General features: G+C 40.0%; 1 protein-coding gene across 20 annotated transcripts in view; it reads right to left on the minus strand.

Annotated features, from left to right (window-relative positions):
• Positions 1-171: 171 nt before the first annotated feature.
• Ncor1 (nuclear receptor corepressor 1) overlaps positions 172-16,370 on the minus strand; it is a 172,699-nt gene continuing 156,500 nt past the window's right edge. For 11 of the 20 annotated variants that reach the window (XM_042671893.1, XM_042671888.1, XM_042672019.1 and 8 more), the window contains 6 exons: positions 14,815-14,958; positions 12,028-12,170; positions 7,964-8,017; positions 6,872-7,093; positions 4,922-5,098; positions 172-2,951 (listed from right to left, as the gene is read on the minus strand). In XM_042671893.1, the coding sequence (XP_042527827.1) occupies positions 2,764-2,951; positions 4,922-5,098; positions 6,872-7,093; positions 7,964-8,017; positions 12,028-12,170; positions 14,815-14,958 (928 nt within the window). In that variant the 3' untranslated portion in view covers positions 172-2,763. The remainder of the gene's footprint in view (positions 2,952-4,921; positions 5,099-6,871; positions 7,094-7,963; positions 8,018-12,027; positions 12,171-14,814; positions 14,959-16,370) is intronic. The other 9 variants (XM_042672047.1, XM_042672027.1, XM_042671898.1 and 6 more) reach the window with 5 other exon arrangements.

Genomic DNA, 16,370 nt, shown 5'->3' on the forward strand with positions numbered 1-16,370 from the left:
ACCAGGGTTTGAACTCAGTGCCTCTGTTTCAGCTTGCTTGGCTGGTACTCTACCACTAAGTCTAACCCTGAGAGAGGTAAGTTTCAGTGTAATCCAGTCTTAATGCCAACCACTCACTCACCTGTGCGTAGACAATGTTTTACCTTTTACAATTGCAAAGGTTACTGAAAGTTAGGTTTTTCACTATAAGTTTTATTTAAGAATTTTTAATTCTTCACAATGATTCTTTTCATGGTCCCGGTGCTGGAAAAACTCAGTAGGAGTTTTCAGAATGACAATCCCTTCATGTGGGTGTTCTTACTAATGTTCATTTGCACTGTTGTAAAAAGCAAGGTAGTGAAACAAATACTCATTTCCTTTACTGATTGGTTTGAATTGTTTAAAATAGTCTAATTTTTAACTGTACTGTCACTGGAGTTTTCAGAGCATAAGTGTATTCAAATTAGAAGCACTCAACATACCAAATTAAAGCAATAGGAAATGTCCAATTACAAACATGCACTGGAAAATTGACTATCAGAATATTTCTATGAACAATATTGGAAGACATTAGTTTAGTTCTGGTTGTGAAAAAAAAATCATGCATTAAGGATGTAGTCAGAAGGCTGAATCTTAGCCTGCAAAGAATTATGCCTTGGGTTTGCAGGTAAGGTCAGTAAGTCACCATCCACTCAGTGCTGTGCTGGCCATGGTAAAAGGTGCACCTCCACCCATCTCAGGTTTGCTTCATTAGGTAAGCAATATGAGAATTTCTCCTTTCATTGTGTTCAACTAAGAAATGCTATTGGAGTTCATCTCCATTTTGCAATCTCTTCTCCAGGTGATAACAAACCATTGTTATTAGGGTAGTGTGAGTGGTTAGTAGCAGCAGCACACCCTGGGGTCTAGAAGTGGAACTGCAAGAATAATAAATCAAGACTTATTTTAGACACTAACCCAACTCTGAATACCTCAAGACCCTCAGGATCAAATGGCAGTATAAATTATTAATGAGTTGTAGAATATTGCCAGTACCTGAAAAACTTTTAGCAGAAAACTATTAGAACATGTAATGATTTTCATTCCTTTTATGAATACTATTATAAAGGTATCAACCTTCCAAGTAATAGGAGCTCTGACCACTTCCTTGATCTTGAGGACCTTAGGAGTTCAAGAATGGAAGTGACAAGTGAAAAGGCTTTGAGTCCAGACAAACCTGGGCTATGGCCTGTTTTTGTCACTTGTTGAATATGTGCAAAGTACTGAGCCTGTGTCTCCATAATAGAGATTAGACAACAGGGATATAGGCAATAAGGAGAAGAGAGGGTGTTTTAGTCAGTGGTTTCAGTCATAGTGCTGCTTTTGTATTTTCATTTAAAAGCGTAGGTGTTCATAAAATGCTGTAAAGTGCTAATGCTAACTGTCCTGAGAGAGCTCTATCTCTTCCTCTTTCCAGTTACCAGCGGCATTCTTCTGTATGCTGTGGGAGGGTGCTTAAATGCTATGATTAAGTTATATGAAAAATGAAAAAAATGCAAAAAAAAAAATCTGCAAGCAATTCTTAATAGTGGAGGATAAAACTCTTGACTCTTCAGTACCATAATTAATTTACAGTTCAATATTTTTAAATTATTTGCACCTTGATGTAAAATAACATTACATCTCTTGTCCTAAGGAAGCAGAGTAAGCGCTGGCATAGATATGGTAAAGAACTGCATGTTCACCCTAAGGCTTGTCAGGGTGCAGTATAAAGTTTAGTCTAAAAGCCTGAGGTACTACACAAATCATTTTTTACACTCTTAAGAACTATGTAGGCCAAACTAATCTTTTGAAACCTGAGACACAAAGAGCCTTAAATCACAAATAATCTACTGTAGCTCTATGGACAGGGTAGTCAAATTTATTTCAAAACAAAAGCTCTATTGGGCTGCATCAGATGCAGAAGAAAAGGAATACTTAAGGGGCATGGTTAAATCACCAGTGTGCATAACAGTGAGGTATGCCTCAAAAAAGCCTTTAAAACTTTAAAAACTAAACTATAATATACCCATGCAGCAATATTTTTTCAGTGTTACTTAAAAAAAAACCAAACCTGCACTGGAAATTTACAAAATGGCAGAATTTTCTTGCTATTACCTTTTGACCTTAATGTCTAGATTTTATATGACAGTCTGTTAAAAATCTAAACATTTCCCACAAGATTTTAAATATCACTGGGAAGCTAAATTTAGAGGAAATAAAATCAGATAAAAAGTACAATGCCCGTGACAGCCAACATTATGTAATTAGGCTGTATGAGGTTGTTTAGAAGGCTATGGTTAAAAAAGATAGATGAAAAGATTTTTTTAAAATTACCCCCAACATTGATACGCTGATTTGCATGTAAGTACACCAGATACTACAGCAAGGGGATACACTGCAAAAAGGTCATCTATTTACAGAAGAGTAATTTAAAGACATTATGCTTTTCTTTACAAACAGATGTAAGAACATGAATTGTCCACTTTTTAAAAACTCTACATTTCAACCCTCCACTATTATCATCCACTGAATTGCCTGTATCAGAGGCAGGATCTCCAACCCCCCCCCCCCCCCCCAATTTGACTTTCCAAGTGAATTTCAGTCATTTCTTCATCAATCGATGCCTTGGCTCTTCTGAGAAGTCTCTGGGCACAAATCACAAGAGGGCACATTTTTGACCCGCAATTTTAAAAACCGACCAACCACTAGAACTGCCCTCATGCCTTCTCTACCCACCCTGTCTAGTCCCTTCACTGTGTAAGTTCAATCATCACTGTCTGACAGAGTCTCGTACTGTGCAGAGAGGAGTGGTGCAGGCTCCCGCTCCCAGATCCGGTTCTGTTGGTGGGGAGCTGCTTGACTTACAGCCGATGGGTTACATGCGATGGGTGTTGGTGGTGTGCTGCTGAGCATCCGCATGGTCAGAGGGTTATATGGAAACTGAGTTGAGCCTGAGAAAAGAAAAATGAGGTTTTTCAGCATCACGAGCATACTTGCTATTACATCCAATCTACCCTCTGTAAAATGTATATGACAGGGTAATCCTACTTAAAGTCTTGTGACACCATGAAAGTAACTTCATACAATAGTGAACAGGCCAGTGAGTGTCATCAGTGATAGATGGCAGTCAGCCCATATAACATGGACTGATATGAGGAAGCGTATCAGCAGGGGCTACTGAGCCAAAACACAAACAAGGGCTGGACTTTCCAATCTTTACCTGTCACATTTCCATGGAGAATTGAAACGTAACTATATATAAGTTGTCTTTCTGGGTAATCCCACAACTTCCTTGACTGCTTTGAGAATAATCCCAAAGTACAGTTCTCAGAGGTGGGGAACATACCCAGCAACCTCAGCAGCTGATGGGCCGCAGAACAATTCACCTACAAAGTCTGACTGGGAAGGAGCAGAGTGTAAAACTCACAAGTGGAAAAATAGTAACACTAATGTTACTATTTTCTGTCAATTTCTAAATTCCCTTCAAAGCTTATTTTTTGGGGGGAGTGGTAACTGGGACTTGAACTCAGAGCCTTATGTTGGTTAGGCTGGCACTTTTGTTCCAATCCCAGGCACTGTCCCTTAGCTTTTTCATCAAAGGGTGTTGCTCTACCACCTGAATCATGGCTCTACTTCAAGCTTTTAGGTGGTTCATTGGCAATAGGAAATCTCATGGACTTTTCTACCCAAGGTAACTTTCAGCCAGAGTCCTCAGATCTCAGCCATCTAAGTCTGAACAGGTATGAAGAACCAGCAGAACATGGCTTATGGTTTATTTTTTATAAGGTCTTGCAAACATTTCTGTCTGAGAAGTTCAACGCTCTATCCTTGATCCTCAATCCCCCCCTTCTTGAGTATTAGAGGAACAAGTGACACAGCTTTCCAAAATGAGTTCTATAGCTTAAGAAACTAAAAATAGACCAGACTTAATACATAAAATTTACTTAATAAAATGGCATAAGAAAAAATCCTTCCCTAAGAGATATTTAAGATGCATCAATATTAGTCTTAAGATTACTCTAAGTTTTCAAAGTACATGATTACTTCACACATGGCATGAGAATTTAAAATCTTACTGGTGTAATATATGTCATTTTTATGTGTTGGAGAGGGCACACGACGATTGGTATATAATGTGCATTTAATGCCTCACGAAAGCATACAGATCTTTGAAATGTTGAAATTCACAGCATACCCTAGTTCCTTTTTTAAATTATCCTCACAGTTTAAAAAATGCAAAAACACAGTGGAAGACATTAACAAGTGCTACAGAGGATAGCTTTTGAAAAACAAAATTTTGTTTCTGACTTCTTTGTATTTCTTTCTATAAAAGCTAGGTGAGTCACTTTAGGACTAGCACTCCTTTATCAGGCACTATACTTTTCACTTTGTGAACAGCAAACATTGGCTCCCAGTAAGCTCGACACAGAATGAGGAAGGAACATGGGTGGGATTAGTTGTTCTGTTTATGGTAATCAGACCTTGTATTAAAACTTCCAAAACTGGTGGGTGCGAGTGCCTTACCCTGTAATCCTTAGCTATTCAGGAGTCTGAGATCTGAGGATTGCCGTTCAAAGCCAGCCTGGGCAGGAAAATCCGGGAGACTTGTCTCCAATTAATCACCAGAAAACCAGAAGTGGTACTGTGGTTCAAGTGGTAGAGCACTCACCTTGAGATGAAGAGCTCAAGGACTTCACCCAGGCCCAGAGTAAAAGCTCCACGATCAATCAGGATTGGGGGGGGGGGGGGGGGGGGGAGAGCGGGGGGAGAGAATGACCTGAATTTCTATTTTGGAAAGTAGAAACTATTCATGATAACAGAATTGGAAAATAGTTCTTTCAAACTATAGAAGTTTCTGCTTTTTAAGGAACTCTCTTTGTTTTCAATCGCATTTTCTATCAGTTTAGACCAGACTCCTCACCAGTTGAAGATGGTCGGTCTTCCCAGGCCCATCCTGGTGTCTGCCTGTGGTAATCCCCTTCTGAATGTACAGAGGAGACTGAAGAGGGTCGCTCCGTTCCTAAGTAGGCTTGACCAGGGATAGGAGATTTAGATTTTCTGCTGTTTGACTTATTGATCAACTTTGGTTTGCAAACTCCTAAAAGTGAAATTCATATCAAATTAGTGATTTAGCATTTCAGTTCTCAACTTTAAAACAGCAAAACTGTCACTTGTAGTAACCAAAACAAAAGTGGACATGTGATCAAGGGCCAGGAACTGGTGGCTCACATCTGTAACCCTAGCTGCTCAGTAGGCTGAGTGAGATATCTGAGGATTGCAGTTCAAAGCCAGACCAGGCAGGAAATTCCATGACACTCTTACCTCAAATTAAACACTAGGAATGAAGCTGTAGCTCAAGTGGCAGATTGGTAGCCTTTAGCACAAAAGCTCAGGGACGGCACCCAAGCCCCAGAAATGGTGTGGGTACACATAGACACATGTAAAAATGTGATCAAGGAAATGAAGTTTGGGGAACATCAAAGTTTCTTTACTAGCCTTACAGCAGCTGTGCTGAAGAAATAAGGAAGGTTGACAAAGATCTTAAATCTTGCCTAAACATTTGTTCTCCACTGCCCCAATTTCAGGGAAGCAAGTGGAGCTGACACTATTCAAAGAAAGCAGAATCTCCAGTGAGAAACTTAACAGACACCCACTTCATGCTGCACATTTCTAGGCTCTTCAGTTCTCAGGAGAAGCCCTTGACTAGACTCCAGAACAAACATTTTCCTCAGCCCCAGCTGAGCCTATACAATTAGTATCATCATTGTCATTCCATAACACACGTCAACGTTAAAACCTTTAAACATATTTAAAACTAGAAGACCAGCTAGTGAACCTATAATAGTGAAATCTGTTGCTTAAAGATAAAACTGAAAGGTAAAACAAGTAATTTTAAGAACAAGATATATCAGGTCTTAAAAGGTGAAAACCAGCTAGGCGCCAGTGGCTCATGCCTGTAATCCTAGCTACTCAGAAGGCTGAGATCTGAGGATAACAGTTCAAAGCCAGCCTGGGCAAAAATGTCTTTGAGAGTCTTATGTCCAGTAAAAAACAAAAACAAAAACAAAACAAAAAAACAAAAACAGAAGTGGCGCTGTAGCTCAAGTGGTAGAGCACTTGCCTTGAGCAAAGGAAGCTCAGGGACAATGAATTCAAGCTCCAGGACTGCCCCTCTCCCCCCCAAAAATGGTCAGGATTGTTATAATTAAGCCATAGACTTTGTAAACAGACTTAATGAATCTTAACTTCTTAATATTTATCACTTTCCTTAATCCTTATTCTCCTTTCCTGATGACCTACTGCTGGTTTTCTTAATCTTTTTTTGCCTGTCTTTGCTCAATGCTAGCACTCTACCTAGACTAAGCTACATTTCCAGCCCTGAGTCCTGATGTCTTTATTTCAAGTTAATTATTAGCTATGAAACTATACTTGGACTTTCACTAAAATGTACAGGTAAAGACAAGATGCAAACAAAAAAACTCAGGCTAGGCAGGCAACACTCTGGGTAAAATGTTCTTATTTCTGTTATGGTAATATATAAGCAGTTTAAAAAAAAATTGGGAAGGGGGGTTGCCAGCCTCGAGGGTTGAACTCAGGCCACAGCTCCACTTCTGGCTTTTCTTGACAATTACAGGTTAGAGTCTCAGGGACTTTCCTGCCTGGGCTGGCTTGGAACCATGATCCTCCTATCTTAGCCTCCGGAGTAGATAGGATTTACAAGTGTAAGCCACTGGCACAGCAGTTTTTTAACTATAGAAGGGATAAAACCTTCAGAGGTGACAGGTGAAATCTACCATTGTAAGACCTTGGCAATCAATCTTTTTTTCTCATCTCAGGAAAGACAGCAGAGGCACTAAAACAGAAACATTACCTGAATGAGGTGATGGGTCCCCGTCATCTCTCCGTGTCTCACTGCTGGTCACAACTGAGGTGCTGACACTACCAGACACTATTCCTACAGGTTGGGACATGACAACTCCATGATCCTCAACTTTGTCATCAAAGTTTCCCATGAGGGCCTTCCTGATAATGTCTTCTAGACCAAGGTTACTGGCAGGATCAGCAAAAGAATGGCTTCTAGAGCTTACTGAGCCTGGAAGAGATAGTGAGTGTAGTGCATTTCTGCTTGTTAAAAGGTATATCTGGACATAGGAAATCAGATGATATTTAGCCCTCGGGCCCACTGAATTGCACTGCCTCTGGCAAGTGTCAGAGAAGACCAGAGAGCCAACACAGGCCATCTCCATCCACAAGTGATGCTGGGAAAACTGTCTCCCCAGGGAATCATTAAACCATACTTCTGTTGCTCATTTTAATGGTAGTACTGGGATTTGAACCCAGGACCACACCTAATATGCAATCACGATAGTGGCTCACTTGAGCCATAACCTCCCAGCCCTTTCTCCTTTAGCTATTTTGCCAATAGGGTCTTTTTGCCTCAGTTGGCCTGGACTATGATCTCATTCATGCCTTTGGCTGGGCATGGTGGATCACAACCACCATGATAAATCAGGGCATGATACTTTTAGATGGCTGGCTCTGAAATATGGTCATCCTCTCTCTGCTTCCTGATAGAGGCATGAGCCACCATCCCAGTCTATACTTACCTTTATTCTCTCATGTGCATGAAAGAGCACTTCCTTGGTATATAGTTAATACTCAATTTTATTTGTTGTATTGACTACTTTTTTTTTTTTAATGGATTGAACTCAAGGTCTTGTACTTGGCTTGTTAGACAGGTACTCTACCACTTGAGCCACAGCTCTAGCCCCCTTTTGCCTTTTTATTATTTTCAAGATAGGTTCTCATTTTGTGTCCAAGCAAGCAGTCCTCCTATTTGTGCTTCCCTTTGCCACTGGGGATGAAAAATTCTTGCCACAGACAAGTAGCTAGGATTACAAGTCTGAGCCACCCCACCTGGTAGATTGCTTTCTATAGCAAAAGCAAATAATTTGAATCTTACCTGAAGTAGTAACTGCTGGCAAATTGAAGATCTCAGTTCCTGGCTGAGCAGCTGCTGTATTTAAACAAATGATTGAGACATTCTTGTATGTTGATACAGATTTTAAAAATTCCTGTTAACCTTTTCATGATCTCAGCCCTTATTTTTCATGTTACATGTGGGGGAGGGGGGCGGTTAATGAATGAGAAAGGGAAAAAAATCAGGTGAGATGGCAAATACAAAATACAAGAATATGTGTAACTCACCAAAGGGAGGGAACTACATTGACAGGGAAAAGTCCTGGCCTCTTGGTGAAAAAGAAACCATGGATTCAATGGAAAGCTACCTCTGTACAGTATGAAAACATGATTTCTCTACCATACCATAGCTAATGGGAAGCTTTTCTTGCATTCTCTTGTCTTATCTCTAGATAAGACAATTCTTATTGATCATTTCATGCCTAGTAACTGCACAATTTTGCCGGGCGCTGGTGGCTTACGTCTATAATCCTAGCTATTCAGATGGCTGAGATCTGAGGATCATGGTTCAAAGCCAGTCAGGGCAGGAAAGTCCGTGAGACTCTTATCTCCAATAAACCAGTAGAAAACTGGAAGTGGTGCTGTGGCTCAAGCGGTAGAGTGCTCGCCTTAAGCTGAAGAGCTTAGGGACAGTGCACAAGCCCAGAGAAGTTCAAGCCCCACGACTGACCAAAAAAAAAAAAAAAAAAGGCTGTAACTGCACAATTTGTAGTTGCAGTTTAAATGAAAGTAGCAGAAATCTCAGAACCACATTTAAAGCAAAGTATTTTGAACCAAAAAGGGAAGGAGTTTGGACACATAGTGTTTCCATCATTGCCTCCAACTTGATGCTAAAAACTTTAAAAGGGTCTGAATGTTGGAAGTGGGGGGCTCAAAGAAATGATGTCCCACAAAGGAGACTGCAGGAGGATTTTTACCAAAGGATATCACAGCCATCTGTGAAGAGTGAGTGTGCCTAAAAATAACTTTTCTTATAGCAGCTTCAAACTGACAAGAGCAAGAGGGAAAATCTCCAGGAAGATGTATAAAAACAATGACTATGGATAGCAATTTTCCTACTTAAGGTCCAGGTAACGCAATAAATAAACTAAACCTGAAGTAACAGCCTAGTAGTAGTTTGGGGAGAATAATGCATTCACTTGACAAAATACTCTATGAATATTTACTGAACATATTACTGATTTAATCAGTTACCTTCTTACTGATAAAAAAAAAATAATCAGGTAATGATAATTTCACTACTAGTTACCCAGAATATGCCCCCTTTTTCTTTTTTTGTCATCATGGGGCTTGAACTCGGCTGAACCCTTTCCTCAGCTCTTCAGCTCAAGGCTAGCACTCTACCACTTGAGCCACTGTGCCACTTCGGTTTTCTGAGTGGTTTATTGGAGATAAGAGTCTCACAGACTTTCCTGCCTAGGGTTGGCTTTAAACCTCTATCCTCAGATCTCAGGCTCCTGAGTAGCTAGGATTACAGGCATGAGCCACTGGCACCCAGCTGCCTCTTTTTTCTTACAGAGCTTAAAGTTCAGTGTGTATTTAGTAGGCCATATAAATAATAACTTGAATAACTTGGGGCAAAGGCAAAATTTCTACATTCCTGGATCTTATAATTCACACATTTAATAAGCACTCCAGTGACAATGTTGCATATTGAAATTTGAGGACTCCTAGTTTAGAGAGAGTATGGCAGTTGCTCATAAAAGAGGGGAAAGAGCTAGATATCTGAGAGCTGTTTAGGAGGCAGACTTCACAAAGGATGTCAGGAAAGTGATAAGTAGAGTTGATGAGGGAGCAGAAGTAGAATATAAATTCGACTTTAGATATTTATGAAGAAAAGTGGACTTCAAATAGAAACTCACAATGTAAACTACAGAGGTGATGAAATGATGTAGATTAATGTAAGAGTCCTGAGAAGACAAAAGAAATGGTCCAAGAAGAGAGGGTAATGCCTGTTACTCCAGCTCTTTGTGAAAAGATTGGAAAGATCAAGGTTTAAGACACCACCTCAACGAATCCTAGGCTCTAAAGCCATTCTTGATACTTCCTGTGAGATGTGAAGATACCTTTACTGTCAGGTCTTGTTTAACATATACTTTGGGACCATTTATCAGTACAACACTCCCCTTAATGGTTGTTCCATGAGTGCTGCTAAGGACAAGAAGAAACAAGTAGCTTCTTTGAATCACACATGCCATTTCCCAGTTAGGAATTTCCTTCCCACTGCAAAACATGCCATGTTAACACCTCCTAACCACTGGCTGCTCTCTGATCCCTGATAGATCATCTTTAGGCTCCAAATAGAAAATGAAAATAAAGACACCATATTCTTGGTGGTGACAATTGAACTAGAAATAATCACTGTAATGATTTTTTCCCTCCTTTTTCCCCCAAGGAGAAGTATCTATTTCTGATAACAATTCTAGTAATTCTAAAATAACTATCTTTGAGACAGTTGGTTTGCATTCAAAAATAGAAGGAATTAGGAGTGAAGAGAACTCATAAATAGTAATACTGGGTTCATCTTTTCTTCTCTCAGGTTCATCCATTACTCATCACAAGTGGCAAAGACTCAACTATACAAGTATCTGGCAGTTCACATGTATATTTGTTTTTAAATTATTTTATTGGGGCTTCAACTCAGGGCCTGGGTGCTGTCCCTGAGCTTTTCCACTCAACTCAAGACCACAGCACCACTTCTGGTTTTCTAGTGGTTAGCTGGAGATAAGAGTCTCACAGATTTTCCTGCCCAGGCAGGTTTTGAACAATTATCCTCATATCTCAACCTCCTGAGTAGCTAGAATTGATTACAAGCATGAACCACCAGCAGCCAACCACATGTACGTTCCTTTTGTGGAACTGGGAAACTACTTGATGGTTGGCCACAGAAATAGTAGATGGAGAACTGTCAAGGTTCTTTATTGTTGATAAAATTGATGAGTAAGACTGGTGGCCAGTACAAGGAACATACTGAGAAAAGTAAGAGGGGGCTCTGGCAAATGCATGCACATGAGCCCAAAGTTTTTGCCGTAACTTTACTGGATAATTACCAGCAATCTAAAAGGATGCTGTGGGTATAGAGCTGTTAGAAGCTAGTTAATACATCACTGGAAGCACAGAGTTGAGTTGGAATGAATGGACTCGATCCATAGCCCCATTACTTAATATTTACAAAACCTATCAGTTTCTCAGCTACATAATGGACAAAATTACATGTGTATAGGCTATAAGGACTGAATGAATATTCAGAATATTAGAATAGTACCTAGCATACAGCAAAGTCTAATTTAGATTTGCTTATCATTATTCATACTGAATACTGTATTTTTAGACAATTTATAGATGCATATGAATACTAAATAATGACTGATTTAGGATAGATCCTAATACTGTGTAGTCCACAGAATTTGCCAAAAAGCTAAGCTAAAAATGTTTGGTAAGCTGGGAATGTTGCTTAGTGGTAGAATGCTTACCTAGCATGCATGAAGCCCTAGGTTTGATTCCTTAGTACCACATAAACATAAAAAGCTAGAAGTGGTGCTGTGGCTCAAGTGTAAGCTTTGAGCAAAAAGCAGCTCAGGGACAGTACCCAGGCCCTGAGTTCAAGCCCCAGGACTGACCAAAAAAAGTTTTGGCAGAGAAGAATTAGTAGGATTGGGTACACAGAGCAAGCAAAGATGTGAAGAACAGATGAAATGTTTTTTTTCTAAGATTCATAAAGAGCATGTCTTCAAATATTTTAAGAGAAATCATGTGGAAATGGCCCAAATATTGATAAAACTAAGACCAAAAGTGATCCACAAAGAAAAATGTGTGCTCTTAGACCCAACATTAGTTCCCAGAGAAAATAGGAATGAAGGTTCTGAAAGGAGCAGGCTCCTAATTCCTCAGTAGCAACTTAACTGGTAGAAAATTTAGAATCAAATACTTTGGATGGGTTCCCTGTACCCATATGGCTTCAGACTCAAGGATTACAGGAGAGTCAGCACTGAAGTATCATTGTTAGTGTTTGTTTTATTTGAGGTTCACGAAAGAAATCCCACTTACCCATATCAGGGTCACCTCCACCAGAGGAGTTCAACTTACGAAAAATTTCCTGCTTCTTTGATTTAACCATGGGTGATGTGCTTTCAAGCTTGGTGAAGAATGAAGGCAAGTAGCTTATACTCCCTGGTGAGCGAGAATCATTCCTGTTAGAAACACAGTTTAATCTATTATAATTTTGTACTCCTAACCCTTTATATAATTTTGTCAAGGATAATTGACTCAGAGTAATTGAGAAACAACTATGTCCCCATCCTGTGTTTGTGGTTACAATCTTAAGAAATAATGTGACCAGAAGTCAGTAAGTACATCACCTAGGACATAGTCAAATGCTGTAGTTTTCAAAGGTGAAATGTAAAACTAGAATAGGAGATAATTTAGAGGTAGGGATGGAGAACTTTTTTTCTGCTGCCACAGACCATTTGGATATTTGTAACATTCATGGGCCATACAAAATTCTCAAAACAGGCAGATGAGCTGCTAGCCACTGATGAGAAGTGTACCATGTCCTGTCACATACCAAATGATTTCAAGGACCTCACGTGGTATGGGCAGGACATTTCCACCACTGATAACATGGATTCTTAAATGCATTATCTCTGGGAAAATGTAGAAACATCTTTATCATGGTATCTTCTGCTTAACTGGACATATGATTACTACATGAACTCAACTATTTTACTTGCAGAATAACTTTTTTGAGTACACTAAAGCTTTATAAAACAGGAAGAGCTTAAACCTGATTGGTAACCTAATCTGATCATAGGGAATCGCTTACCAATTAAACACAAGAACACTTGCTACTGCTGAGAAAGACCACAGTGATAGAAAAGTGAGATAAAATTGGGTCCCCCACCTCAAAAAATTCACATGCTTGCAAAAGCTTGTATAAAATTTTCTTTTGAAGTTACCAATATGTACATCACCTATAAATATGTATAATCAGCAAACAACTGCTAAATGCACTGGCAGCCTAAAGTTGGGCACCAGTGGCTCACGCCTTTAATCCTAGCTACTTGAAAGGCTAGGTTCAGAGCCCAACCTGTGCAAAAAAGTTAACAAGACCCCATCTCAATAGATAAAGGTAGATGTGGTTGTACAAGTCCGTCAGCTTAGCTATATAAGGAAATAACTAGGATTGAGGTACAGACCAGACCTGGTAAAAAAAAACTGACCAAATCTAAAAAAAAAAGTGTTGGGGGGGGTACCCTCCCCCACAGCAACATCATTTCATTCTTACTGTCTGACCCTTTTTCAATGGTCACTTCTCAGCTTTGAGAAGGGTATTATATACCAAGAAAACCATTATGACTTTGGATGAAAAAGAATTCAGAAAACATGAAATTGCATAAGGGTAAAGAAACCAGAAACAAGTGGCATAAACCTGGTCTTGAGGAAGTACAAATGCAATACTAGTGATTTAGTGTTTGGCCTGATGATGGAGAGCGGTTGAAGTTAAGGTGTGATTAGATATGTAAAGCTGTTTGGTCTGTAAATAGTTCACCATGTAAGCCGGGTGTGCTGGTGTATCATACCTGTATAATCCTAGCCACTCAGGTAGCTGAGATCTCAGGATCACAGTTCAAAGCCAGCCAAAGCATACAAACTGATGACACTTGCATTTCCAATTAACCACCAAAAAGCTGCAAGTGGAACCATGGCTCAAGTGGTAGAGCACTAGCCTTGAGAAAACAAGCTCAGGGACAGTACTTAATCCTGTGTTCAAGCCTCAGCACTGGCACACACACAAAATTCACAACAATAGGCACTCAAATGTAGGCTGAATAAGTGGGTGACATTCCCCACACTCCCCTGACCAAAAAAAAATCTGGGGCTGGGATGTAGCTCAGTGGCAAAGCGCTTGCCTAGCAAGTGCAACGTCCTGGGTTCGATCCCCAGTACCAAAAAAGAAAAAAAGAAAAGAAAAAAAAAAAAATCTGGGTTTTTTGTTTTTGTTTTGTCTTGCCAGTCATGGCAAAACTCTGGGCCTGGGCATTGTCCCTCAGCTCTTCAGCTCAAGGCTAGTGCTTTACCACTTGAGCCACAGCACCACTTCCAGCTTTTTCCGCTTATGTGGTGCTGAGGAATTGAACCCAGGGCTCATGCATGCAGGGCAAGCACTCTACCACTGAGCCACCTTCCCAGCCCTATATCTGGGCTTTTTTATGGGCAGCACTAGAGTTTGTACTTAGGCCACTGCATGCCGAGCTAGCATGATAATGCTTACTAATCCACTAGCTCTGCTTTTCAGTTTTTATTTTTTAGGATACAGTCTGACTTTGTACTTGAAACACAACCTACTATTTTAGGTTTCCCATTGTTTCTGTAATCATCAGCATGTACCACCACATCTACCTTCCCTTTGTGGAGAAAGAGTCTTACAGACTCTTCTGGCTGGGCTGGTACGGCACCATCATCCTCCTAAACTCAGCTTTCTATATAGCTTGGGATGACAGGCAAAGGCCACACTGCCTAGCTATGGGCTAAAGAGGTCTCAAATTTTCTGTCAGACTTGGCGTCAAACAACAATCCTCCCATTATCAGGCTCAGAAAGGTTGAATTATAAAGATCTAGAAGGACTTTGTAATAAATGGATTTTCACAAACATATAAATATTATGCTACTTTTGCTAAAATCCAGTTTCGTTGATTCACCAGAAAAAATAAATGATCATTTTAGAGTTCCATCCAGACACAGAAGCCATAAAAGAAAAATGGTACTGACGTAATGAAAACTTATACTGAGCCAGGCCCTGAACAGGAGCTACAGTGAGCAAATGTGCCCTCTCACCTCTGCTCTGCTGGCTCCACTCCCCTCTGTGACAGGAGCAGCATGCTGTCTTGCTTCTCATGAACTACTGGAACCTGGGGTGGAGAAATGGGCTCATAGGGTTCTGATGAGATGTGACTCCTCTCTGGAGATTTTCCAGGCCTGTTGGTAGAACATGTACAAGATTAGGTTGTGCTCCAAGATCAAACAAAAAAAGAGCTCAAAGTAAAACAAGCTGAATGGAGGAGAAGAAAAGGGCCAATTTCTTATCAGAAAAGGAAACAAGTGTCTAATGTTTTTTCTTTTTTTTTTTTGTCGGTCATGGGCCTGAACTCTGGGCCTGAGCATTGTCCCTTAGCTGTTCTGCTCAAGGCTAGCGCCCTACCACTTGAGCCAAAGTGCCACTTCCAGCCTTTTCTGCTTATTTGGTGCTGAGGAATCAAACCCAGGGCCTTATGCATGCAAGGCAAGCACTCTACCACTGAGCCACCTTCCCAGCCCCGTGTCTAATGTTTTCTGCAAGGACTCAGCATGGAACAGGAAGGACAGCAGTTCAGCATGTCTTCTGTACATCAGAAGACATCTTATTACCCTTTTAGCCAGTGAGTCTAGGTAAGTCCTCAACAATCTTCACTGCTATTTTGAGCTGCACCTTAATAGGTCCTTAATTTACCCTTTGAGTTAAGGAGTTCAGTGCTAAACTGGAAGGTAAATAAAGCTGCCCAGATAATTGACAAGTTGTGGTTATGCCATCTTAGGGCTGAGAAGTTCTCTGATATTGAAAGTTTCTCCTAGCGATAAATACAGTGTATATATACAAGTTTTTTGAGTTAAGAGCTACCTGTGACTTTCAACATCTGCATTTATTATAATAAGTATGCCTATTATCCAAACAGCTTACATTTTTGACAGTTGTTCTTTAGTGTATGCTTTTGAAATTCTAAATTATCTTGCAGCTTTTTTTTTGTTTTGGTTTTTGTTTTCTTGGCTGCTGTTGTTTTGTTGGTCTTGGGGCCTGAACTCTGGGCCTGGGTGCTGTCTCTCAGCTCGTCAGCTCAAGGCTAGCTCTACCACTTAAGCCACAATGCCACTTCCAGCTATTTCTGCTTATGTGATGCTGAGCAATTGAACCCAGGGCCTCATGCATACAAAGCAAGCACTCTACCACTGAACTACCTTCCCAGCCCCTTGTTTTTATTTAACTTGAAACAATATCAATTCTTCCATGAGAAATAACTTGCTTAAATTACCTTATCCATGTTTTGCCCAACTTTAATTTTGAGTTTGTCTACTTTAACTTGGCATAGCACACATCAACTATATTTATATTAATTAGTATGTATCTTTTACACATCCTCCCTGTCTACCTTTTCCTTTGTTTTATGATTTGCAGCATTCACATCTGTTCTACAAGTATAGAAAAACTGATTATATGGCAAGATTTACTTCAAAATAATCCAGTTTGAGGATAGGGAAAATAAAAATGAAAACCAGGCTGGCCATTTACCGATTATTACCAAAACTGAGTGAAGAATCCATGGAGTGTTTTGTATTATTCTTTTTACTTTTATTTATGT

This window comes from Dipodomys spectabilis, unplaced genomic scaffold (assembly GCF_019054845.1).
Source record: "Dipodomys spectabilis isolate Male_0828 unplaced genomic scaffold, ASM1905484v1 ptg000018l, whole genome shotgun sequence".
In the NCBI taxonomy this organism is placed as follows: domain Eukaryota; kingdom Metazoa; phylum Chordata; class Mammalia; order Rodentia; family Heteromyidae; genus Dipodomys; species Dipodomys spectabilis.